We start from the raw sequence: 27,659 nt of genomic DNA, 5'->3' as shown, positions 1-27,659 counted from the left end.
ACCGAACAGCCGTGACACATGCTGTGTGAACACACACAAACACAACCTCACAGGCACCGAGACGGGCCACTTACTTTACAATTGCTTGACCTCTGGTCTGGCCGTTCAGTTTCTTGTAGTGTTCAATTACTCGATCCTCGCTAGAATTAAAAGACAAAGATTCTGTTATATATGGTCCCTAGGTCACCGGCCAGCACCCAGCTAATGGAGATACTTCTTCCGAGCCTGAGCAATCTCCGGAGAAGCTCCAAGGAGCCAACAGCTCCTGGAGAAATGATTTATCCTGCGTGGCATTTCTGAACTCAGCCCAAGTGAGGTGCCTGGGGCTACAGATCTCCTTGGGGTCAGCTCCCTGTAAGAAATGCTACCATGTGAGGTGAGGAAGCAGCAATGAGCATGCGTGTCACTGGAGAGGGACGCAGAACGGGGGACGTGAGGGAGACTGGGGATCAGGGCGGATGTTCTGAATGCCCACATGTCTTCCTTGCCCTCCTCATCTCCCAAATCCTGTGTGCACAGGGCCTCACAGTAGCAGGACAAAGGGGGGGGCGGGGCAGACATTGACCTCAACAGAATGCCCACGACTTCCCTATCATGAATTAGTGGTCAGGGTTGAGGGCTTCCAAGGAGGATGGGAAAGTTCTGGAATCTGGGTCTGGCTAACACAAACCACAAGACAATAAAAGGCCCAGAGAAGCACTGGGAAACAAACCAGCTACGAGAAGTGAATAGGGAACACCTTGATCTCCTGAAATCTTCTAAAACAAGAGACCAGCTTGTGCCTTGGGAGACACTGGCCAGCCAAACGGCTCTTTGACAGGGCAGAGGCCATGAAGGGACTCTCTGAGAAGTGACTCTGGTGCCCAGGGAGCTATGGCCGTTGGCTTTGGAAGCACATCCCACCTGCTGAGAAGTCAAGTCCAAAACACTGGGCCTCTGCGACCCGGCCACACCACCAGGAGCCCCATTTTTCCACCTTCTGCCTTACGCCTCCCTCACCTCAGGCCAGTGGGCTCCTGGTGGTGTGGCAGGACGCAGCCCTAGGGATGAACCCTCCAGACCTCCCTGGTTGGCCTTCATTACCTATTATTTAGTATCCCAGAGTTGATCTAAAGCCTTTTCTCGCCAACATTTTTTTTAGGAAAAAAAAAGGCCATTTCTGGGGGGTAATGTGTCCTATATGTTCACTCACTACTACTTGGGGGTCATTTATTGTTTTGCCAATTATTATCTTAATCTTTAATGGCTGTCTCTTCATTTTAGTATTCTGAAATCTGGTGTGTGTATGATCATCTGACTCTTCACAAGCAAGTGTCCTTACAAACACCCAGAACAGGAACTGGCTAGCTACAAGGAGCCCTTCTCTCATTGCAGAGTCATTTGGATGGGGTCTGGACCCCCTCTGTTCACAAAGGGGCAGGTGCAGCTCTGTTTCTCCTCGGCTCCCTGGCAACCCTGGACGCTCTACTCGGAGTGTGAGAAAGCCCCCTCCCGAGAGAATTCTCCAGCAGCGTCCTGCCTGGGGAGAACCCCACCTCACCAGACCTTCGGGGTCATGTCGAGACATTCGGGGGTTGCTCTCCTAGCTTGCTCTCCTCCCACCCACTGAATCAACGGCTGTGTTGGGATGTTTCTACCATAGGATCTAGCATTTTGTGAGGTCAACTCTTGGATGGATCCAGGCTCAAGCAACTCAGTGTAGATCTGAGCCAATTCCCTTCAGAGCTCTGGGAGGGAGGATCCCCGGGCTGGGCCAGGACGATCGAAATCAGTGTAGTGCCGTAGCTTCCCAGCTACACAGTCGAGGCTCAGACCAACACCAGGGAAAGTCAGAAACACGGGTAGGCAGCTGTTTAGCTGCTTCCCGACTAAAGTCTTCTCAGTGCTCGACAGCTGCAGGGTTCGGCCACCCCCACTGCTCCCTGGAGTTCCTCCATCGGTGAGGCCACCATATCTAGCTTCTCCTTCCTCAGCTTTTCCCACTTCTTTGGGCCCAATCGAAACACCGTGGGCCCATCCTGTGGATACACAGGCCAGGCTGACTGAGAACCCGCTCTGCCCCCAGCCCCGCCCCTACTTCCTCTGGAATTTACAGATGGCTCAAGTGCGCTGAGCTTTGCAGAGTTTCCCAGCGACCCCCAAGCTGTGGTAGGGACTCAGTGGAATAACTATAAAAAAATGCACCAGCTGGAGTAAACAGAATCCCAAAACCCTAATTGGAGGACTCTGTGCTGCATGAAGGAAAAAGACAGGTGATTAAGGCTGACTGTGACTCGCCATAGCCATAGTCTTTCAGTGAGGTCATCTCTCCGCAGGTAAGGGGCCCAGGCAATGCATGGGGGATTAGGAGGAAACATGGGGATGGCGATATGGTTTCCTGCCTTGGGGGAGCCATCGCCTGCAGTGGGCAGTGATTTTGGAGGAAAGGCTGGTGCCCCTGCATATCCGGTATGGGTGGTGTGTGGGAGGGGGGCGTTCAGCGTTTGCGAACTTGGCCCTGGAGAGTAATCCAGGTCAGGGCCCTCATACAGCTCTGTTCTGTGGCCCTGAGCACATAACTCTTTTTTTTTTAAGTTTTATTTTATTATGTTAATCACCATACATTACACCATTAGTTTTTGATGCAGTGTTCCATGATTCATTGTTTGCGTATAACACCCAGTGCTCCGTTCAATATGCTGGGCACATAATTCTAACCTCTGCCTCAGATGCCTCCCGATAGGGAAATCCCGTGGAGTAGAAGTCCAAGCTTGTTACATACACGCTTGGGGAAAATTAGCAGAAAGGATTACGGCACGATTACGCAACATTATGATGTACCTTTCACTATTTGCTAATTGCATCATGTGACTTCTTACTTCTGCTCTTCATCACAGTCTGGATTGGGTTGGTATGGTTAATTCCGTTTTATAGCTGGGAAACTGAGGCAGCGGAGAAGTAATTCAAGCTTCCCCGAGCTGTCTTTACCCCACTGTTCAGAAACGTGGCTGGGATTCTAAAACCCACGGCTTTGCTCTCTAGGCTGTAATGCCTTTCCTGGCTAGTGTGGATGGGCTCCCTATGGCTTATTCTGGCCTGACGATTGTCTGCCACATCTGAGAAGGCCAGCAAGAGCGGGAGAGCCTGGAAGAACTGCAAATCTGTGTCCTCCATTCGGGGATGATCAGGGCTGCAGGCAGCTGGATAGAGATTGTGATGTCAGGGCAAGTGAAGGTCTCCTCCACCAACAAGGGGTCATGTTTACTCATAGAGATGCATGATGCTGAGGCCAAGGGACATCTTTGAACATGCTTGGCTGCCAGCTCTATGAAGCACGAACATCACTCATCCCTTCCTGAAATCTCTGCTTTTTTAAAAGTCCAGATAAGTAGGTTGGAATATGAAGGCCAACTACAACTAGCCAACCACAGCAAAATAAGGTGTTTTTTTAGCAATGAATCAACGGGATGGTCCATGCTGCTGGCTTGTCTGTATACAGCTGGGCTGTGGAGCCTGGAGGCACCCGCTTCAAAAATGCTCCCTCCCCCCCAGTTCTGCATCCTCTCTGTGTGCCCCTGGGTCTACATGAGGCCCAGGGAAAGTGCCAGCCAGGTCACAGAGACAGAGGGATGCTCTGGCAAGATAGGTATAGATGTGGGTAAAGACGAAGATGTTCATGTTGACACAAGAGAAGATAGGAACATGAAGAAAGGCATTTCTGTATTAGTAATAACGTGTGAGCATGGAGCCGACTGTGGAGATAATTAAAGAGAAATCCAGAGAGAGATGGAGAGGGATCGAGAGGGAGGGAGAAAGAGAGCGAGAGGGAGATTGAGAGAGAAGGAGTTGGTAAGCACAGGGTGTACAAAGTGTCTGGAAACAACTGAATGAGGAGACGGTTGAGGGCTGGTTTAGGCTGGAAGCAACTTTGACCCCAGACAACCCAGCAACGCCACAGCCCCCAGCCGGCGAATACAGCCCCTTGGTGGAGGAACTATTGGTCTTCAGAGTTATAGTCTTGTGTCTCTAGCTCCTTCGCTCTTGGTTCCCTAAACGTGAACAGCTGGGGGTGGGGCCCAGAACATAAGGCCCAGGGAGCGTAGGGGACCGGGAGAGGGCAACAGGGCTCCAGGGACAAGGGAACAAGAGTGTCATCTGTTGGTGTTCCCATGTGCAGACAGCCAAGCCGGAAGAAGGCACAGTGGCATGCTAAACAGATTGTGTTCTGGGGGGCAGATTATAATTCTATAAAGCCACAGGATATCGACACCTGTGTTAGCAAAGGATGAATGGCAAAAAACAGCTCAGAGAGATGAGACTGGGGCAGGCCAGCAGCCTGGAGGGAGCTCTCTGCCCCAGGACTCGGCTTCTCATTTCTGCTCCCGCTACCCCATCATGTGGTCTCTTGAGGAGAACCGACTTCTGCACTGGAGTTTCATCCGGCTAATGCCCTCGAAGCATGTCCCATTCCAGCCAAAGGGGGCTCTCAGAGCCACCTGCATGGCTGAGCCACGAGTGTGCCGACTGCAAACGTGTCCAGAGGTGATGACATGTTAGTAATCCGTACGTTTCATAAAGCAGAGTAAAGAAGTGCTTAGAAGAGTCACATGATACAATCGATCAGGACTGACCTGTTCTGCGATTTTTGTTTTATTATTATTGTTGTTTTATTATTTATTTATTCTTATTATTTTATTATTGTTGTTGTTTATAAAAGCAGTCAACGCTCACTGCAAGTCAGAGGGACATGAGGGACGCGGCACGCTGCCTGTCGGGGGGGTGGGCAGTGGCCAGGGCCCGTGCACACAGAGTTTGCGCACATCACCCAGGAATGCAGGCCCCGCTCCACTGTGACCAGAACCGTAATCCGGGACCCTTTCGCATGCCCGTTTTGTTCAGAATCAGTAATTCAGGGCCTGGCAGATGAACTAGGGCGGAATGTTACATGGCAGCCAAATCAGGAGATATGAAACATTGTGGGAAAATCGAAGAATCAATCTCTCTCTTCTGCGAAGAAAAAAAAACAACAACCCCGTAGTCCTCCCACATCTCAAAACCTCACACATCCTGTCATCAAATGACAAGGATTCCAGTACGAAACTCGAGCAGCACATGAAAGGGTCTCCAAGGAGTTTGCAAAGCATCTAAAGTGAAATTTTAGAAGGTTTTTTTTTTTCCTCTTGTTAAAGAAAACAGAAAAAAAGGAGATCTCACGCAAACCATGGCATCTAAATACATGCGGGAAATGGTCTGACTGAGGCCCAAGCCACTCAGACAAGATGGAGTCGGTCGGGCTGGGGTCCAGCCTGACCCTCGGCCATCCCGAGCCCCCGGCGCCCCGTGCGGGCTTGCTCCTGAGGGGTGTGTGGAGGGGGTGCAGCTTACCAGTAGGCCAGGGAAGGGTGCTCCTTCAGGGCTTGAGTGGGAAGCGCAGGCAACTTCTTCAAGTCACTCCTCACCACCTCATTGCTGGAAGAGAGGGAGGGGACAGAGAATGCCAAGGAATGGCTCACCCTCCATCCAAGAAAGCCACCGCGTGCTCTGGGATCTGACCTGACCCAGGAGCCTTGGCCGAGAGACCCCATATCTGTTCCCTTTGAATGAAAAGTCGGGGGCGGGGAGGAAGGGGTGCTCCCTTTTAATTAATTTATTTAATAAAGAGGAAAGAGAACACACAGGGTGCAGGGTCCAGCGGCCCTCTCCCCTGGGGTGCGGAATAGGGCAGAGCAGACTGCTCACAGGAGGCCGCTACACGGAGCGGGACACAGACCCAGTGCCCCCCGAGTGGCACGAATCTGGGAGAAGAAGGGTCACCAGGGTCCTGTGGGAGAAGCTCCCAGGGATCCGGCAGGGGCTCAAGGGCCTCCGAGAATGGACTGCTTCTCCTTGAGAGCTGTTTCCCTTGCTGACACCCAATGCTAGTTTTCTTAGCTTGGATTGACCACACGCTGGAAACTGTTGTCCAAAATATGACAAATAACTTTTGCTTTTGATAAGGCCTGTAAATGACTCTGAGAGTGGGAAGTGGATTATCTGGTACTGGTAGGAGGTCCTGGCACCAGAAATCCTTTTCCCCCCAGACTCACATGTTCTCAGGTCTGAAGGACACTTAAAACTCTTCTGGGTTTTACCCAGTGCTTTTCAGAGCCTTCACTCCAGTCCGCACACTCAGCAGCCCTGCACGCCCACTGGGCCAGTGAATTTGCCGTTTGTACCCACTCTACCTCCAGACGCAATCCCTGGCCTCCGCCCCGGGGCGGTTTTGGTATTTAGAGGTCCAGCAAGCATCTCATGGCCCCTGTGAGGCTGGCGGAGGCTCACCCCACAGAGCCTGCCTTGGTCCTCAGTTCTAACTTCTGTGCTCTCACACAAAGCAAGGCAGATTTTGGTCACTGGGACGCTGGGCAATAACATCAGAAGAGCAATGAGTTAGGAGTTCAGTAAATAGATATGGAGGAAGGAGAAGCACAGTCACAGACAGGGAACCCCTGAGGCATCTGCACAGCAAACCCCCCAACACCCATGCTGCTCACCGGAGGACGCGCCCTCCGTGAGATCCCACCCAGCCGGGAATGCTGTCCTCGGCAATGGATCAGCAGCTCCCCTGGGGATACCCCGTGCCACTGGGCAAAACCACTCCAATACTTTCAGTTCATCGATGTCGTGACAAAGAAACACACGGATGTTGGCTGGGGACACAGCCGCTCGCAGAAAGGGCGTTTCCCAAGTGGAGTGAGAAACGGTACGGGCGATGTTTGTGAGTCCTTGGCTTTGAACCAACCAACCAGAAGGCTCAACTTGCTACTGTTCGAATCAATAAATCCAAGTATTTCAACTGTTATCACCTAAGTGCTAAGGCAAGGATTTATCAATTAATCACTAAGAAGCTGAAGGTATTTGGGGAGCCCCTGCTGTAGGGAAGGTAGTGCAGGGGATGCAAAAATGATAAGCCACAGTCCTCATCCGAGAGGGGCTCACGAGTTAGTGGGCAGGCAGGACGTGCGAACAGAAAGGTAACTGAATGTAAGGGCAGCGTTTGATCATGTTGACTCAACGAATTCAGTAGCTCAGAGGAAAGAGAGCCCCCTGGGCTCTTGGGGAAGAGCAAGCTTTGGGGCAGGGTCTGTATGGATATTCCTAGGAATATCCTTTTCTCCTTGGTGGGACACAGTGGAGTGTGGTGGCAGGTACGCTGAGCCAGGAAGATCAATTGGAGTGTGTGTGGCGGGGGGTGGTGAGGGGAAATTAGGCCAACTGCTAGGCAGATTAGGCACAGAATTGTGAGGACCTTCAATTCCAGGCTCAGGGAGTTCAAACGCATCCAGTAGGCAATGGTTAGTCCCTGGAGGTTTTCAAACAGTGAAGCTTCCTGTGTTCAGGACAATTCAGTTCCCAAGCAGAGTTTGAAATTTTTAATCCCATGCTATGAAGGCATAGTGTAAAATATTCAGTTCACCAAACCCTGGAGAGCCCAAATGATGAATTTATGGAGCTTACCTCTCCCCTTTTAAGTACAAGCACCCCGATAACAGGGATTTGAGTCTCTGTAAATATTGAAAAGCACTCTTTGGGGATGAACTTTTACTGGCCAAAGCTGTGGGAGAAGCAGTGAAGCTGAAGCTGGAGTTTGGGTTTACTCACACTCATCCCATTTAGAGTATATTTGGGGAAGGAAGGAACTCAAGGAGGAAGGGATTGTCTTACCCACCAAACACTAGTTTGTTGGCAAACAGGTTTCCCCGATGACAATCACAGGCTTGACTTCCTCGCTGGAGCCTGCAGGGGCTTCTCCAGCTCTCCCCCAGGGCAAGGTTACACAGACAAATATAACAAGAAATCACTAAGGCGTGAAGCCCGTCCAAATCCATTACATTCTGGAAGGGATCCATGGCTCTTAATCCTTCCTAAAGGACAACTATGTAGAAATGTTCTATTTGCCTTTCTGCTGTCCGTAAACATCTGCACTAACTTAGAGGTAGTCAGCCCTGTGGAATGATCTGGCCCCGCTCTGTGGCCGTGTATCACACAGTTGCCCCGAAGGGAGACCTGGTCACCCCATCTCCAGAAGTGTGAGAAGCTAAAACCTAATGAATATGCTAGAAGTTCCCAGCTTCCTCTCTCAGGATCTTCCACTGACTTGGACATCTCCCCCAGAGTTCAGTGCACCTGATAAATGCTAACTTAGAAGACACCCGAAAACAGTTCATGTTTCATTTTTAGAAAAAGAAAAATGGTCTCTTGGAGAGTCATTTGCTAAACTGAGAATAAAACCGAAGTTTTTCTTATTTTAAACATTAACCAGATTCTTTTTCTTAAAAGATTTATTTATTTATTTATTTGAAAGAGAGAGGGACAAGCAGACTCCCCGCTGAGCAGGGAGCCTGATGTGGCACTCGATCCCAGGACCCTGGGATCATGACCCGAGCCGAAGGCAGACACTTAAATGACTGAGCCACCCAGGTGCCCTGTTAACCAGATTCTATTAAAAACTTTTAGGTAGTTATTAATGTTGCCAGCAAAAAAAGGGGACTCCCGATGCTGCGCCAGTCTTTGGTTTAGGGGGCTCTTTGAGATGATGGGTCTCTCTTCTACCACCTACACTGCTCATCAAACATAGGAAGTTTGAATGATCTACTAAGAAAACTTTCTAAGATTTCTAGGAATACATCAAACGGGGAATTTGCCTGAATAACAGCAACGACAAATTTAACTAAGACACCATAAAGCCAAGGAAGCAAAAATCAAATTTGAGAGCAAATTAGCAAAATCCACACGGGTTTGTTTTCCTTTAAAAAAGTGAGGAGGGGCGCCTGGGTGGCTCAGTTGTTAAGCGTCTGCCTTCGGCTCAGGTCATGATCCCAGGGTTCTGGGATCAAGCCCCGCATCGGGCTCCTTGCTCAGCGGGAAGCCTGCTTCTCCCTCTCCCACTCCCCCTGCTTGTGTTCCCTCTCTCGCTGTGTCTCTCTCTGTCAAAATAAATAAATAAAATCTTTAAAAAAAAAAAGTGAGGAAATACTTTTTCAGGAGATGTCCATAATTTGCGGGACAAATCTGGGGCAAAGAGAACATGCTTAGTGCGGCAGAATTCTTCCTGCATCTAGGGGTTTTGAGGCACATGGTACTAAAACACTAAAGAGCACTAAACAGGGAGCACTGCCCTGAAATTCAGAAAAGGCAACACGATGCTCGTGTCACACTAATAATGTCTCCATGCCTCCCATCATGAAGCTCAAGTTCCCCAGGGGGAGGGACTTCATAAGTAAAAGAGTCCTCATGATCCACAATTCCCAAGTCTGAAAAGCTCTAAGAAATGGACATTTCTTAACCCAGCTGGTGGCAAACCTAAACTTTTCACCCAAGGCAATGTTTGACATTTCTCTGTTCCACGTGGTGCACATATCCATGTTCTGGCGCAGGCACGGTAAGAAACGGGGCTCCCGGTGCCCCCCCAGACGCTGACATGGTGTGCAGGAATACCCCGAATCACTGTCTAAAACCTACAAATTTCTGAATTTGGAAACACGGGGACTAAAGTTTCAGACATGCACTGTGGGTCTCAACAACTTTATTCGATGTTACAATGAATCTAGAAACCTCTGAGATAGATTAATAAGGGAAGCTGTGTATTTTTTCTTCTTTGCTGCTTTTTTTTTTTTTTTTTTAGGATTTTATTTATTTGACAGAGAGAGAGATAGCAGATAGAGAGAGCAGGAACACAAACAGGGAGAGTGGGAAAGGGAGAAGCAGGCTTCCTGCCAAGCAGGGAGCCCGACGCAGGGCTCCATCCCAGGACCTTGGGATCATGACCCAAGCCGAAGGCAGACGCCCAACCACTGAGCCACCCAGGCGCCCCTTCTTTGCTGATCTTTAAAAGCCATGCAGGAGGGCGCCTGGGTGGCTCAGTCTGTTAAGCTTCTGCTTTTGGATTTCCCTGATGCCGAGCGATGGTGAGCACTTTTTCATGTGTCTGTTGGCCATTTGGATGTCTTCCTTGGAAAAATGTCTGTTCATATCTTCTGCCCATTTCTTGATTGGATTATTTGTTCTTTAAGTCAATCAGAGAAAGACATGTATCATATGATCTCACTGATATGAGGAATTCTTAATCTCAGGAAACAAACTGAGGGTTGCTGGAGTGGTGGGGGGTGGGAGGGATGGGGTGGCTGGGTGATAGACATTGCAGAGGGTATGTGCTATGGTGAGTGCTGTGAATTGTGTAAGACTGTTGAATCACAGACCTGTACCCCTGAAACAAATAATACGTTATATGTTAAAAAAAAAAGAGAAGATAGTAGGAAGGGAAAAATGAAGGGGGGGAAATCGGAGGGGGAGATGAACCATGAGAGACTATGGACTCTGAGAAACAAACTGAGGGTTCTAGAGGGGAGGGGGTTAAGGGGCTGGGTTAGCCTGGTGATGGGTATTAAAGAGGGCACGTATTGAATGGAGCACTGGGTGTTATACGCAAACAATGAATCATGGAACACTACATCAAAAACTAATGATGTAATGTACGGTGATTAACATAACATAATAAAATAAAATTAAACAAACAAACAAAAAGCGTCTGCCTTTGGCTCAGGTCATGATCACATGGTCCTGGGATCGAGCCTCACATCAGGGTCCATGCTCAGCGGGGAGTCTGCCTCTCCCTCTCCATCTGCCTCTCCCCCTACTCATGCTCTCCCTCTCTCAAATAAATAAATAAAATCTTTAAAAAAAAATGCAGGGAACTATTTCTTTCTCCTTCTTCTTTGTGAACCAAGTTCAAGTCCATGTTATAACAAAGAAAATGAGACACTTGCCGATCTCCTCCCTATCACCTACTTTTTTTTAGGTGTGTAGGGAGGGCTCAAAAAGCTGTAGCTGGGATGTTGTCTGTAAAGGTTCTCCTGGCAATTGTGTGACCATCTGCGGACAAACAGAAGCACCTGCCCCCCCGCCCCCGCCCCGAGACTTCTCTAGCATGGGATTCTAGATTCTAGATTCCAGATTCTAGATCCATGGGCATGCATCATGGATAAACAGGCCACACTGTACAGAGGGGCAACATTACAAACATTATGAATTATGTGCCTTTATTTCTGATGCTAAGTACTAATATATATCTAAGTAAAGATTTTTTTTTTCTTCACTAGTGAGTTTGGCTTCCTAGGGTGATGCAAAACATTTTATGAGTTCCTAACATAGTTGTAAACTTGTAACATTCAAAACCAGTTTTTAAAAATTTTTCTAAGTCTACAATTGAAGACAATAATCTTAAATAGCACAAGAAGAAGCAACTGATGAATTTGCTACATCACCCTTTAGAGTGGGCATCTTAATTTTGAAAAACTGACGTCGTGTTAAAGCCATGAGCTGCTGTGCTATTCACAAGGTCAACTCGAAAAAAGATATTGACATTACATAAAGGCTTCACAAAAGAGACAACTATCATAATATAAAATCTCCTCCTTACTTTAGATCTAAACCATTCCCACAGGATTTGAAGATTAACATCCTGCAAAATACCCTATCTGAATACTTTTCTTTCTTTTTTTTTTTTAAAGATTTTATTTATTTATTTGAGAGAGAGAGAATGAGAGAGAGAGAGCACATGAGAGGGGGGAGGGTCAGAGGGAGAAGCAGGCTCCCTGCCGAGCAGGGAGCCCGATGCGGGACTCGATCCCGGGACTCCAGGATCATGACCTGAGCCGAAGGCAGTCGCTTAACCAACTGAGCCACCCAGGCGCCCTATCTGAATACTTTTCTATGCTCAGAAAATGTGAATTACACACTTGAAAAGCTCAGTAAAATGGACTTTTGTGCTTAAAACAAAGATTTCTGTAACAATTTATAACTTTTCCACTTGAACATTTTGTTTCAAATTTTCACAGATTCTCTTCCTTTCAAAAGGCCTTGCCGGCGTGAAAGATTCCGGCTGTTTCTCGCTTAAATCATGGGAAAAACATCACACACCCCTTTCTCTCTCTCTCCCTCTCTCTCCCTTCCTGTGAAATAATATAGGAGAATTATATAAATTTAAATTCTTCCCACAGAAACTCTTCTTTGGGCTGACAGATGTGTTTCAAGCTTAACAGATAAATTTTCTAGAAAGTTTCCAATAGGGACATTTGCAAATCTGGTGTATTAAGATACTATGAGGTTATATCAGTTATATTCCAAATGTTGACTATTCCAAACACCACTGTCTGAGACTAATTATCTAAGAGTCTCAGCAACTCTATTTCGCTCGCTATATGATTACTACCAGTCTGTTTCTTTCAAGAGGCCAATTAAAAAATTGCTGGAAAACATATGCCAAATGATCAAATGCCCTAATAATGATTTAAAGCCAAGCTTGCTTTAGTAGTAGTAAAATTTATGGAAATGCAAAGTAATGATATCAGTGGACTCAGAACTGTGATTTACAGGCTGGTGCCTTAGATTAATCAACTTTCAACACCGGGCAAGAAAATAACATTGTCACCTTTGTAAAGACAGTAATCTACACTAATGTTTATGTTATTAAAAAAGTCTTTCTGAAGAAAACCAGCTCTTTGTCTTCTTTTCCTGTGGATCTTCTAAAATTCTGCCTTTAACTTATGACTGCCTGAAAGGTCTCGTTCTGGTCTGACAAAAAGGCCCACAAACCTGGAGTTTTCAGACACCAGAGGGCCAAGCTTCATTTACGTTAATGCAGAAATGCTTGTTGAAAAGGCAGAAAAGATTTCAAACAAAAGACAAAAAATCAAGAGGGTATACTTTTTTTTTTTGTCACAGAAATTTCATTTTGTCTTTCCAGACTAGTGAACACACGGTCCCACAGTTTACAGAAGATAAAATATCAAAAGGTCATTACTTTTTTTTTTTTTGCTTCTAACTATACCCCCAGAGACCTGAGAACATGCAGCCTGTGAAAGTTAAAGGGAATTTTCCAGCACATATAAATACTCCAATTCCTCTCCTGAAAGGGAGGGAAAAATCAATTTCCCCTGTGATGGAGGACTGCTCACTCCTTAGTACCGACTGAGTAATGCAATGCTCTGTTTTAGAAAACATTATTATTTCTATTATTAATATCTTATTATTATTTTAAGAAATGGAATTAGAAGCCTGTAGGTTGCTAAACGGGACACGGTGAAATTTCTTACCTACTCCTGAACTCTGCTGAGCTAATACTTGGACCTGCATTTCACTTTGTACAGATGTCATATAAACTGACCCCAAGTACTCGATCACAGCTTCACTTCTTTTCCTGTGGTTGCTGTGTTTATTTTGGAACAGAGAGCCTGCAGATGTAGGTTTCCCTTCTCCTGCCCCTTAGGCACATGACAGGCTCGGCAGAACAGGTAAGCAAAATGTGGCCCACAGACCTTTACGTGAAATGTTAATATCAGTGTTTTCCAGGTGCTGTTTGCTTACTGGTCCTGATAAATCTTATACTGGTAGAATCCTGTTTTAATGATTAGCATCAGTACATCTGGTCCTCTATAACAAAGATATTTCCAGGTCCCAACAGACGGCCCAGTGTAACAGAGCTTTACTGATCTGGTTTCAATAAATCTTAACAAAAAATTCTATATAACAGATGTTTTTTCACTAGTCCCTGTTAATGTTTGGATGGTTCTTTATATTAAAGGTAGTGTGATTTGGGCATTTAGTTGTGCTGTTCAGCATAAGCTATTTTTTAATCAATTGACTGATTTGACAAAATGTTTAAGAACGATTTTTCTTTCCTTTTCTCGCGGCACCCTTTTGGAAGTATCAAAAGGGCTGATAGAAAGTAAAATGTGAGGTGATTCTCCAAATCAAGATAAGAGACTGGTCACAAGGCTTTTCAGTAAAGGTCCCCTTAGAGAAAAAAAAAATAATCAAGCTTTTGCATACAATGTAGCAAGAAGTCTTCTGTTAAATTACATCAGAATGTAACTATACAATCTGGATGTCCTGTTCAGTTGATTCAATGAGGGGTTCCGGCACTGACCTTTTTAAGGAAGAGATTATTATTTTCCTATAATAACTCAAGGTTTTTTCTTTAATTTTTTAAATAGGAAATATCGGTGTTCAGCGCTCAAACCACTGCAGCGTTTGTGATGCATAAAGTATGTATAAATCACGGGGAGTGTTTGTTAGCTGACCAATGTCCAGGAGCGATAATCAAATAAGAACTTTCTGTTTTTAAACAGCGTTGATCCTTCTCAACCTAACATCTGCCTACAGAGCCGCCACGCTTAGCAATTCTTAGGCTATTCAATGGTTTTTAAACAGAAACGCCAACTCTACATTTCCGGATTGTTGATGGACACTCATTTTTGTACACAAACAGACACCAGGAAGGGAAGTACGATTATCATGCTGTGCTAAGGAAAATAATACAAGTGAGAAAATATTATTTTTAGATAAGACCACTTCCTAAACCTTTAATGCTATCTCACAAATCTGTCCCATTATGTTAGAATATGAACATGTATGACACAGATTTCTTCCTACCAGGGACAATGCTTCGTATCTATCTAGACCCTGGTCATTTTCTTTCAGCAATGCTCAACCCAGCATTTCATGGCCAAGTCCAAGAAGACAGGACGGTGAGCATTTCCACTCATTGGAAAGAAAAGGGAGTTATGTAAGAATAAGCCTTCAGGGGTCTGCTGGGCAAAATAAGTCCAAAAGAAGAAACAGAACAGCCTGTGAGGATTTTGATTCTGGGTTGTCCATACACAGTTCTCCTTCTATTAAAGTATATCAGCACTTTTGACTTCTCCTTTTTGTAAAAATAACCCGTTTCCTCTTGTATTTCAAGGAAACTACTCCCATAATTTGTAGATGTTTAATATTCATTCCCCTCAATGTAATTCATATATATTCACTGACACGTAAATATATAGAATAATAGCACCCCCAGGGGCAAAATAGCCTTCTAGGAAGTTAGATTCAGGACCCTCCGGTTATAAAAGTGTTACTTTGTCTTTCGTGTGTGACCATTAGTTTAAAAAGGTTCTTTAAGCCTCTAGATTCTAGAATATCCTAGACTTAAGCCCTGGACCATGCCTTATTTTAAAGCCCTCTGCAGGGGCACCCAAGTGGTTCAGTCAGGTAAGTGTCTGACTCTTGAATTTGGCTCAGGTCATGATCTCAGGATCCAGGGATCAAGTCCCACGTGGGGCTCCACACTCAGTGGGGAGTCTGCTTGGGATTCTCTCTCTCTCCTTCACGCTCTGCTCACACTCTTTTTCTCTCTCTCTCTAAAATAAATAAATAAATCTTGAGGTGCCTGGGTGGCTCAGTCATTAGGCGTCTGCCTTTGGCTCAGGTTGTGATCCCAGGGTCCTGGGATCGAGCCCTGTGTCGGGCTCCCTGCTTTGCAGGGAGCCTGCTTCTCCCCCTCCCTCTACTGTTCCCCCGGCTTGTGCTCTTGCTCTCTCTCTGTCAAATAAATAAACTAAAACAAATAAATGAATAAATGAATAAATAAATAAATCTTAAAAAAAATTAAAAGCCTTCTGTGGTGTTCTCTGTATTCTAAACCGACATCTCATTTTATTGACACTGTTCAGGAAGACGTATTATATTTACAGGGTATGTATACAAGTCGAGGTCTTCCAGTTAAATACAACTATGGTGGCACAGCTCTGCATTAATTATTAATAGGGCAAAAGATAACTCTAAAATACTCAATTATGAGAATGGGACATCTAACATGCCTAATGTTCAGCCACCAAACCAAATATGATCGACGTCAATGTTCTGGGGCTTTCCCTGGGCATAGGTGGGAAGAGGCCCAAACAAGGAATTTAGAATTACTTCTCTTCTTCCCAAACTCCAGGTGGGAAGAGGCCCAAACAAGGAATTTAGAATTACTTCTCTTCTTCCCAAACTCCAGGCCCCGGGAGCCTCCAAACGGGCCTGCTGCAGACACCGGGTGTTTATCAGGGCACCCCACATAATAGATCACCTCCACCTTCCATGATGGGAGTGCTAGGCTGGCAGATAAACTGACCTTTGGGCTAAGGTGTCTGACCTCTCCCTCCCCTGGCGGCTAGTTCTTTCGCCAGACAGCTGGGGACAAACAAACCGAGAGGCAGCGCTTTGACAAATGAAGCTAAAGCAGGATCCTTTGTTTCCCTGAGGCCCACAAGCTGGCATTCCACAAGCTCATTAGGGGGCCATGAATTACTGGGAGGCCAGGCCTACACATCCTCCTCCTTGGCAATCCCTGTGGCCACACGTTCCCATGATCTGGGGGGCCAGACTCCACTGGTCCCAGTTCACATTCCATCCTGTCAGGGGACTCTCAAAAATAAATAATATTTACAGCAGAGTTCAGAGCTCGTGAAAGCCAAGGGGAGAAAAGTACCTTCAGAGAATCCACTGGACCTGTGGTTGTTAAAACGATTTTTCATGAGACCAGAAACCTTTGTAAGTATAATGACCCTGCACTTATCAACCCCCCCAATTCCAATGCTAAATGAAGGGCATAAAAAAGTAACAACTATAAAAAACAGGATATCTTCAGGATATAGAAAATGTTTCATTCAACAAATATGGTCAATGGTCATTGGCCACCTACAATGTTTAAGGTCTCCAGTTCAGGCTGTAAAACAGCCTTAGTTTAAAAAAAAAAATTGACTATCTCTGCTTTATAGCAAGAACTTGGGAAGTCTAAATAAAAAGGGCCTGGAGGTCTCCTTATGCAAATATTCAAACTGAGCTGAAGGGACTCATTTTAGAATCCGGGGTAAGCACACTGCAACTCACCAGCTAGATCCAGCCCTCTGCCTGTTTTTATATGGCCCACGAGCTAAGAATGGCTTTTACATTCTTTAAATGGTTAGGGAAAAAAAAAAATCAAAAGAATAGTATTTCATGATACAAGAAAATGTATACAGAATTCAGATTTCCAAGTTTATAAATAAAGTTTTATTGGAACACTGTTACGTTCATTTATTTACCTACTCTCTGTGGCTGCTTTTACATTTGCAAAGGGAGAGCTGAGTAATGACAACAGAGATTGTAGGGCCTGCAAAACCCAAGATATTTATGTTACAGATCAAATCCACCAAAGCATGAGAACACACACAAGTTCCTTCAAGGAGTAGAGGCAGGATTTGTTTTTCTTTTTAATGCCAATTTTGCTAATTTCCTATCGATAAGCCAGAATGCTACGCCCTGACACTCTGTTTTCTTGGACCTTTAGACCCTGATTCTAACACACAGGCTATCCCAGACATCTCTCAGGGAGTTCAATAACACAGAATACCAGGAGTCACGCCTGTCTTTGAGCAGACAGTCCTGTTGGTGGGGGGCTCCCCTCCCTATTCTGTACAGGCTCCAGTTGCGATCATGAGAAGCTGAGAGGCAATGCAACCACGTGGGGTGGCAGGCGATGCCTCAGGGAATGAACGGCAAGGCTGAAGCTGGCATTTCTACGGGGTTAATAAGCAGCCCACAGTGTCCCCAGTGGTTAAGTGTTGACATTCTCTCCAGTGTACTATCTAGAGAAGGAAGAAAAGTAGAAGCGGAGGACTGTAATACTTTTATGAAGGCAATCTCCCTATGGGATAGCATTTGTCCTCTGGAGGGTCAGGGGACTAAAAATGAGAGAGAGAAAAAAAGATATCCACATCACAGGGTTATCTGAAGCCCTGTTCACACCAGAGTGGTGATTCCCGACTCCATGGACACACTTGGGCAACCTGACAACCCTCTAGACAATGGCCATGGGTGACACTAGGTGTGACTCTCAGCTTTTAGTCACCTCTAGGCTTTTCATTTAGTACAGAAGATCCTCCTTGCTATTATAACGTTTCCTCTGCCTGAGGTAGTTGGAGCTCATCATTAATATATAATATGAAAGCACTGTCCTCCTACAAAGGATCCAAAGAATAATTTCTTTTAATAGAGATGTAACAGAGCACATGACCCCCCAAAATAACAAAACCAAAAAACCCCCTAACCTTTTGTAAACTCACCTAGAAAAATCTCCCTTTGCCTCCTGTAGAAGAAAAAAAGTCAACGTCAGTGAAACGTTCCAGTCCAGTGTGCCAGACTTTCAAACACATTCCCTGGTCACGACAACTTCTGCACTGAGGAAGCTCAGCTTACTACTTCTGTTGTCCTATCTGCTACAGGAAGCCGACAAGGAAAGACCAGGCATTTGCCACCTGAATCCGAGACACTAAATTACACTTTAGAAAGTTATATACAAAGAAAGCGATTCATAATGGCAAAATACACATTTCCCCTTCCTAGACCCTGGTTTACCTTTTTCTAGTTTAAAGATTCGGAATCGGAAGGTGTGTCTGGGTAGAGCTGTCTCTGTCTCGAGTTAATTGTGTTGTCTTGTACTGTGGGCTCCTTCCCGATTATACTACAGAGGAACCATGGAACCTTTAATGAATCTAGCACCATGCCTTGAATATGGTAGTTGTTCAATAAAGCTTTCTGGGAGAAATAAATTAATGACCTTCTTTCAATTCATCTTGCCAGTGTGATTAATTTGTCATTGTTGCTAATTTTCATTAATAACTCTTTTACGCATAAGCTAACGGTCTCTCCTTGCCTTTCCACACGGTATGAAATGATTCTCTTGACAATTAATTCTGCTATTGACTTGGCTTTCTCCAGAGTGGGGAGGGCACCAAACCTGAAGAAAATGGAGTCACTGAATGAATCTCAGTTTCCCCCAGACTAATGATATACACACAGTTTTCCTTTGCAGAGAGACACCATGATAAAACTTGGGAATACCAGAAGCTCCTATTTACTGCTATGGCGTAGCTCCTTCCCGTTAGTGCTATAAATAATTAAGATGATGAATAGGGAGAGGATATGGCAGCTAGCTGTGGATGCTAAATCTTATTCCTGTCTCTTCTGGGTGTGGCTCTGGGATGCACAGATGAGGGCAGAACAACCTACCTGTAAAATATAGGAGGCCAATTCAAATACCACTTCACTGTCAACGTCGATCAGCTCCTGAAAGGAAAAATCAACAAGGAAGGTAAGTTTGGTACTTTTACTGATTTCTTTACAACATCTCCTTAAAAAAAGGCCCGGTCTTCCTTTTCTGAGCTATACCCCAGAATCTCAAACCCTCAGAATATCTGTGGTCTGAATGACTTGACCCCAAATGCTCCCTGACATCCCATTCACGGCTTTTAGCCAGAAGGGACCCAGTGGTCCTGGGCCTTCTCAGTCACCTCAAAGGCCTTATCTGTTAAATCTTGAGAAATCAGGTTGTGGGCCAGTCCTGAGTGTTTTACAAATTTGTTAATCTGGTTCATCAATGGAGTAAGGTTACTTGATATCCAACTGTGTTTTCTTTGTAAACTCTACCTTAGAACCAGGAGTAAGGCTTTATTGAAGAAAAAAAAAAGTCATAACAGGATTGTAACTCTTCAAATTAAAAGGAAATGAAATTAAAAATACAGTTTCTCATTGCAATGGCCTCATTGCTTCAAGCACTAACAGTTGGATGTAGCTGTTGGCTACCACGGGTTCGGAGCAGATACAGGGCACTTCCGTCATTGCAGAGAGTTCTTTAGACCAGCATTGCCACAGAATCTAAGTTTATTTATTTATTTTTTATTTTTTTAAAGAATTAATTTACTTATTTGTCAGAGAGAGCGAGCACAAGCAGGGGGAGCGGCAGGCAGAGGGAGAGGGTCCCCGCTGAGCAGGGAGCCCGATGCGGGGCTCCATCCCAGGACCCTGGGATCTGACTGAGCCACCCAGGTGCCCCACAGAGTCTAAGTTTAAAAATGCTTCTTTCCTTAAATACTTAATCATGGGGTGTCTGGGTGGCTCAGTCGTTAAGCGTCTGCCTTCGGCTCAGGTCATGATCCCAGGGTCCTGGGATCGAGCCCCGCATCGGGCTCCCTGCCCGGCGGGAAGCCTGCTTCTCCCTCTCCCCCTGCCGCTCCCCCTGCTTGTGTTCCCTTTCTTGCTGTGTCTCCCTCTGTCAAATAAATAAAATCTTTTTTTAAAAAAAAAATTTAATCACGATCTATGGATATGGTCTTAAAAGGACATAAACCTCTCCGTGGTTTTTGAAAAAAATCGAATACATATATATTTCAATATGTATATAGTTCATATCTGTTTCCTAAACACCTGTTTAAGGTGTAATTGATACACAAAAACCCTGCATGTTTAATATATACAATTTGAGGAGTGAGGCTGTGTGCAAACATCTGTGATACCATCACCACACTGAAGGTGATAAACACATCCATCACCTCCAAAAGTGTCTTCGTGTCCCTTTATGTGTGTGTGTGTTTACCACATGGTACAAAACACTTAACATGAGATCTACCCTCTTCACAGATTTTAAGTGCATGACACTGTATTGCCATATACAGTTTAGATCTTAGAAACAGAGGGAACTCTGGGGCGCCTGGGTGGCTCAGTCGATTAAGTGTCTGCCTTCCGCTCGGGTCATGATCCCAGCATACTGGGATCGAGGCCAGAGTGGGGCTCCTTGCTCAGCGGGGAGCCTGCTTCTCCCTCCCCCTTTCCCTCTGCTGCTTCCCCTTCTTGTGCTCTCTCTCTCTCTGTCAAATAAATAAGATCTTAAAAAAAACAAACAGAGGGAACTCTGGAGTCCATTAGCACAGAAAAATAATAAACAAATGAACTAATGTACTTCTGTTTTGAAACTTCAGTAGAAATGTCCATTTTTTTCTTTTTCTCTCTCTCATATCACTAGATGCTACAGCGGACGGGACCACAGCACGTTAGAGCTAAGCAAGGCTTCGACGACACCAGCTAGCCCAGCCCTCTGCTTTTATTGAGATCAGAAATCCAAAAATGTCAAAGGACTCTCCCAAAGCCACAAGGCCTTAAGAGGAGGCTGGAAACAATCCTGCAACCTCTTGTCTAGCAGGTGGACCTCCCGGAGTGCATGCATTCGCCTAAGTCAATAAGGATTCAGGGGTTATCACCTGACATTTGTTAGAATGGCTATTATCAAAAAGACAAGAAATGGCATGTGTTGGTGAGCATGTGGAGAAAAAGGAACCCTTGTGCACTCTCAGTGGGGGTATAAAGTGGGGCAGCCTCTACAGAAAACACAATGGAGGTTCCTCAAAAAATTAAAAATAGAAATAGCCTATGACCCAGCAAGTCCACTTCTGGGTACTTGTCCGAAGGAAATGAAAACACCAATTCGAAAAAAGATCTTCACCCCCCTGTTCACTGCAGCATTATTTATGACAGCCAGCTGTAAACATGGAAATAACCTAAGTGTCCATCAACTGATGAATGGATAAAGAAAATGTGGGATAGACACACTATGGAATATTACTCAGCCATAAAAAAGGACAAAATCTTGCCATTGGAACACCATGGATGGATCTTGAAGGCATTATGCTAAGTGAAATAAGCTAGACAGAGAAAGACGAGTATTATATGATATCACTTATACGTGGAATCCAAAAGAAAGAAAGGAAATTAAAATTCATAGATACAGAGAACAGGTTGGTGGTTGCCAGAGGCAGGGGGGTGGCAGCGGGGGAAGTGGGTAAAGGGGATCAACAGGTAAAAACTTCCCAGTTTATAAAATAAGTAAGTCCTGAGGATGTAATATACACCACAGTAACTATAGTGGTTATTATACCGTATATTTGAAGGCTGCTAAGAGAGGTAGATCTTGAAAGTTCTCATCGCAAGAAAAAAAATGTATATGTGGGGTGATGGATACTAACTAGACCTACTCTGGGAATCATTTCACAAGGTACACAAATATTGGATCATTATGTTGTACACCTGCAACTACTATGTCAATTCTCTTTCTAGTAAAAAAAATAAGGACTTGGTCTCAGCCAACATGTTCTCAGAACTGTATCTATCATCAAAGTTAGCTAAAACTAGAGTTACTTTTCCCTTGAATTATAAACCAAACTCATGGTTTTCTAATTAATTTCTTTTTGTGGTCCACAACTGGATCATGGAATTCAAAACAACACACTCAAGCAAGCCTGTATCTTTTGAAGGAGGGATCTCATTTGGGCTCTTTCAGGCTCAGTAATTACAAAGATGGATAATCATATTTGCTACCGAACCACCTTAGACGTGTGGGCTAAGAGAACCAAGGAGAGAACAGATGGAAGAATCGGGCACAATAATTCTTTATGCGTAACCAGCCGAGAGAGCTTTACGGCCACCATAATTGATATAGACTGTCAGGGTTGGGAGACAGAGGAATGCGTGCAATTGCCCTTCGGGGATTACCAGATCCCATCAGAATGTAAATCATTTAACAGTGTACAAATTAACAGGAACACTGTCCAGGGTTTCCACAATGGCCCATTTCTACTCACACGCCGTTCCTTTCCATTCCCACCAAGGACATGCTGAGCGCTCACGCGCACGGTCCCGTACGGGGATGTGTGCTCTCCTGTCAAACATTTACACCCACAGTGCAGCTAATGGTCGATGGCGGGCTAATCGTTAACCTTCGAGGAGAGGCCTATAACTAGCATGCAACTCAAAACCAGCCATCAGGAACAACCCTTTTAAGTGTGAACATAGCTTTTAGTTCATTATTTGACTCATCTGCTAAATGAAAATGTACCAGAGGGGAGGGGCAGGTTAGCAAAGGCAGAGGAAGGTCTTTGAAAATTTCATTTTATTTTATGCAGTCCGTTATACAATTCCAGGAGAGTCTGTCAGAGACGAACCTGGTGGTGAATGTGAACTGGAACGTGCCATTATTTAGAGTCAAACCTACCAAAAATGCATGATTCAAGGCCTGCCCCAATTTACCCAAGTTCTCCCTCACCGCACCCATCCTCAGGGTAACTGGGCATCCTCGCCCTTCAACTGGGGTGAGTTTTCACCTTCTCCGACCTTGACCGTCTCCCAGGGAAGATATTAAAAAAACAGGGCGAGTCAAAACGTGGCCAGGAAGAGGGAAAAGGATTAAAGACTGAAGTGGTTCAGACAGCATGCACGCTTACACAACCCGATGGAAGAGAGTTGCCACCTAACCATCCAAAAGACAGCTCTGCCTTATTCTTACATGACTTCTCTGGCAATCCAGAGGTGGTATCTTTCACGAGTCTCTGCTCCAGCAGAGAAAATAAGCTGCACAAGACGACAAAGAGGGCATGCCAAGTCGGCGCTGGGTTTTCGCTAGCTGAGGACAGCATGGGACAGGGGGAGTGGGAGAAGACCCGTCAGGGAAGAGCTGTAGGTGTTGCCCAGCTGGCCTGACCCAGAGGCCAGGGTATGACCCTCCTCTGTGCCCCTGAGGCTCTCAGAGCCACTGGAGAGGTGCATCTTCGGGGTGTTTGCTGAGCTCCAATCTTGCCTGGGAATCCAGGGTGGTCTGATGGGCATGTAAGAACTTTACCTTAGATGCACGAGTATGAAGAAGGTGCTGGCAGAAGAGAATGTGATGCCTTCTGGTTATTACGGCCATTCAGGGTGTACTCTGGGCATCCGTCTTACTTACTACTGAGTAACATGTTTGGCTTTCTTTGATCTTTTGAAAAATGCCACGGAAAGACAAAACGTGGCTATCTGCAGGTGTGCGCTTGGACGCTCAGAGTGGGGTTGGGGAGGATGGCCCCACTTCCTCCCACTCAGCATTGTTTGATCCCAGGTGATTCACTAGCCGAGGGAAGAGGCCTGAGGTCATTTATCAGCAGTGTAACTGAACAATATTCTCAGAAAGATTTCCATCTGTGGGTCTCCAAGAGTTCCAAATAAATGGCCCCAAGAGAACCGTGAGCGGCAGGTGTTAAAGACTTTTTCCAAAAGTACTGAGCACTGGAGGTCCTCTTCACGATCCCCTTGCTCTGAGGGGCTTGGTGGTGGTCTTCACACAGCTCAGGGATCTTAATGAAAAGCATTCCTCCGTGGTCGGATTTGAACAACAGAAATTCCAATTTTCCACATAAGATGAATAAGATAATTGTAACAGAAAACGTGATTAACCACCATATGATAGGTTGACAAGATTTCAGTGAGGATGATCTATACCAAGTCCATCCAGAACAATTTGCAGAGTCAGCCCAAGGGTTTTCTCAGTCAACCCTCACCAACCGCCACCACCCCTCTTCTTACCACAAAATGCCTAAAGATTACAGTTTCTTGCCATCCTCCTTAAGATCATTTCTACCCTCGCTGGAAAGTTCCAGGTTCTAGTTCCCATCCCCCAACAGCTCTGGGACATTGAATGAATCAACGGATCTCCTCGAGTTTCATCTTCCTCATCAGGAGAAGGGGGATAATGATTTCTTTTCCAATTATTTTACTGAGTTTGGTGAGGACACGGAGGGGTGATCTGGAAACCCCAAGACACACTACAAACATCCTGGTTGTAGTATTTATTTGGGCACACGGGGGTTTGTAATCTGACCTCCCCAGTGTTGCCTCTGTTCTTGAGCACTGTTGACCATTTATAGGAATCGTTGGAAAGACGTATTTTTTTAAAGAGGAGGACAGCATTGTGTGGGTGTGTGTCTACGAGTGTGAGTGTATCATCCAAGTGGCCCTGATGCCCAGAGTTGGCCTCCCTGTGCCTGTATATGTACCCCAGGTCATTGCACAACCCATAACGGCAGCATGAAGATGCCTCGAGCAAACCGGGGTTGCGGTGAGGGACAGGACCGACTCGGTCTTGCACAACCGTCATCCTTAGCCCTTTGCCAGTTTTTCATCAGTCAAGTTACTTCATGTTTGGCTGATGAGCCACTGGGGTACATGCCACTCAGGCTGGGCCCCCATGCTCTCACTTTGTGGCACAGTGATTCCTCCTGCTGTCTCCTGTTTACAGCCCGGGTCGTGACCCCAGGGAGTCTCTCTTGTAGAGGTCACAGGCACCACCAAGATGATGAGCCCAAGTGAATTTATTTCTAGAATTGAAAACAAAAGTCCCTCTCTGTCCTTTTTTTCCTCCCGCCCCGTCATATGAGCACACACACTAACCCTGTAATAATCAAACTAAGAGATAAGGACTAGGACTCTGAAGGTCTGAGACTAAGACTTATGTTGGGTCCTTTGTCCTGTGCGGCCTGATTTGCGGGCTTTGTTTCTCTCATCTTCAGATGAGATGATACAATCTGCTCACTAGCAAAGCTCTTTGAAGATCTTGGATAAAGACCACTTACTTCAATTTCAGCGAGAGTGATGGTGTTTCGCCCTACATAGCAAATGTGGCCCAAGGATGCTTATTTAAATTTCAGTAACATGGGAGGTTCCCAGACCAATGTGGACATCTCAGAAAAGACGGAGCAAGACCCCCAGCCCACATAAAGCAGGAATTTTAAGCTTTTTCTTTTTTTTTAAACTGATTTTTAAAAAAAATTTCATTTATTTATTTGAGTGAGAGAGAATGAGAGATAGCACGAGAGGGAAGAGGGTCAGAGGGAGAAGCAGACTCCCCGCTGAGCAGGGAGCCCGATGCGGGACTCGATCCTGGGACTCCAGGATCATGACCTGAGCCGAAGGCAGTCGCTTAACCAACTGAGCCACCCAGGCGCCCACGCTTTTTCTTTTCTGACATGATCTGCTCTCAGTGGGTACATGCAGGCACCAGACTTGCTAATTTCATAGGAAATACACAAATCCTTGCTCCCTGGGATTGGAAAGCAATCTATTAAGAACAAATTCCTGAGCATTGTCTATATGCCTAGTTCAGTGATAGGTCATGGAAGGTGATCATAAAAATTCACTCTGAAGAACGCTCATGCCAACTTTCCCTCCAACCCAAAGAGGGACACTGCAGTCCATCTTTAGATGGTGATCATGTGTTCTGTTTCTTTGGTTATCATTGTTGCACAGGAGAAGCGTTGAGATCAAACATTTAAGTGTGACATATATATTTAAGAGTGGATGGTCAATCCCATATTATCTTTGGAATTCCTTCTTTTTAAAAATTTTTAAATTTAAAATTTTAAATTGTTAAATTTTAACATTTTATGACCTAGCACTTGTGGTTTGCAAGACTTTTGAAAATCATTGTGGTGACTAATTTTTGACAGCGATTTCCCTTTATCGGTGGAGAGAAGGCAGGATTCAGTCCCGTAGCCCAAAGGTGGGGCAAGAGCTGAGATCAGAATCCACATCCACCCAATCACTCCCCTCGGGTGGGACAAGCCCGCCGCCTCCTGCGGGGCTGGGCTATGGGCTTCTTCAGTTTGGCATGGGAATCCACTTCTAAAGACAGAAGCCTTGGCAGGAGTGCTCTGCTTTCTTGTGTGATTTTCCAGGAAACACACAACATCAAGGGTAGCCTTCCCATGGGAGTTCCCCATTGAACAAGATACACATTTCTAAATGAGTTCTATCTATCCCCTGGTCATAAATGTTCTTTCCTTGTGAGTTAAAACACATCAGAGGGGCACCTGGGTGGCTCAGTTGGTTAATAAGCATCTGCTTCGGCTCAGGTCATGATCACAGGGTTCCTGGATTGAGCCCCGCATCAGGCTCCCTGCTCAAGGAGGAGTCTGTTTCTCCCTCTCCCTCTGCCCCTCCCCCTGGCTCATGCTCTCTCCCTCTCTTTCGCTCTCTCTGTCACATAAATAAAATCTTAAAAAACAAAACAAAACACATCAGAAATGCTGTTGAGCATGCAGCTGTGTGGGGTGTCCGGGACCCCCATTCTGTACCTCATCCTGCTCCACTTAAAGTTCACGCTTAGAACCCTGTTCTCTCGTGACCATATTCTAATCCTCGGCAACTTGGATTGATTATGACTATATTTTCCTGCTCTTTTTGCACAAAACACGGGACTGTAAAGTATAAAGCAAGGGGATATGAGGGAGAAACCCACTGGGTCATGGGTTCTGCCTCCTGGTGAAGAAAGAGTGGAAGGCAGGAAGGTGGTGCTCCTAGTCTGGGGAAAATGACAAACAGAACAAAACAAAATGAAACATCTTTCCTCACTTTTCTGCTGTTGAAAAGGTCAGAGGTTTGTTCTCTGGAGAAGATGAACAGGAAGCTGGAATGAGGCCCCCATCAAAAGCACCAGGATTAGAAAGGGAGTCTATTCCCCAAGTGGAGGGGTTCCCTACCCTACCCTGGAAGTGGAGGACGGGCCCAGACAGGAAGTGGGAAGATTCTCCTCTGGAGAGAATGAAGAGCCACGACAAAGGACACCCAAACACTGCCATTCAGGCTTCCTACTGAAAGAACCAGCTTGCCAGTGGATTGGTCCCCAGGGCTATCCACCAGGAGACCACCCCCTCCCAGGCGCCTCACTCTTCTACATGGATGGATAGACCAAGATCAACAGACGATTGAGGCAAGTCTCCTATATGAAAGACAGAGACCAAACTAGGAAATACACAGGCAGGAAAAAAAAAAAGAACCGAAAGGAAACAGAAAGGACACAGAACATGCATAATTAATATTGAAACAATAAAAGAATGTTAAATTTAAAGGCAGTAACAGGATAAGAGACAATACAATGTATACATGTAACGCAAAGGTTAAAAAGCCAATAGAGATTAAACATCATATTGATGAAATCTTCCAGGAAGTAGAATAAAAAGAGGGAAATGGAAAATAGGAGATACAAGGTATCAAAGCAGGAGGCTGTGCCCAGCATCTCATTAACAGGAGTTCCATAGGGAGAGCACAGAGAAAACAGAGGAGACATCATCAAAGAAATAGTACAGAAAAATCTCCCAGAGCTGAAGAAGAATACCAATCTCCAGTCTAAAAGTCCCCAATGAATACACAACCTAGCGGAT

At 45.4% G+C, this 27,659-nt stretch overlaps 1 protein-coding gene across 7 annotated transcripts in view; it reads right to left on the bottom strand.

Moving 5' to 3' along the window:
* The window catches only part of FRMD4A (FERM domain containing 4A), a 310,088-nt gene that overhangs the window by 92,122 nt on the left and 190,307 nt on the right, over positions 1 to 27,659 (bottom strand). For all 7 annotated transcript variants that reach the window (XM_035021598.1, XM_035021605.1, XM_035021599.1 and 4 more), the window contains exons 6-9: positions 18,877 to 18,933; positions 17,931 to 17,953; positions 5,365 to 5,448; positions 75 to 140 (exon numbers count right to left, since the gene is read on the bottom strand). In XM_035021598.1, the coding sequence (XP_034877489.1) occupies positions 75 to 140; positions 5,365 to 5,448; positions 17,931 to 17,953; positions 18,877 to 18,933 (230 nt within the window). The remainder of the gene's footprint in view (positions 1 to 74; positions 141 to 5,364; positions 5,449 to 17,930; positions 17,954 to 18,876; positions 18,934 to 27,659) is intronic.

Source organism: Mirounga leonina, unplaced genomic scaffold, assembly GCF_011800145.1.
Source record: "Mirounga leonina isolate KUSES-001 unplaced genomic scaffold, KU_Mleo_1.0 Mir_175, whole genome shotgun sequence".
Lineage (NCBI taxonomy): Eukaryota > Metazoa > Chordata > Mammalia > Carnivora > Phocidae > Mirounga > Mirounga leonina.
This window is presented reverse-complemented; position numbering and strand designations above follow the sequence as displayed.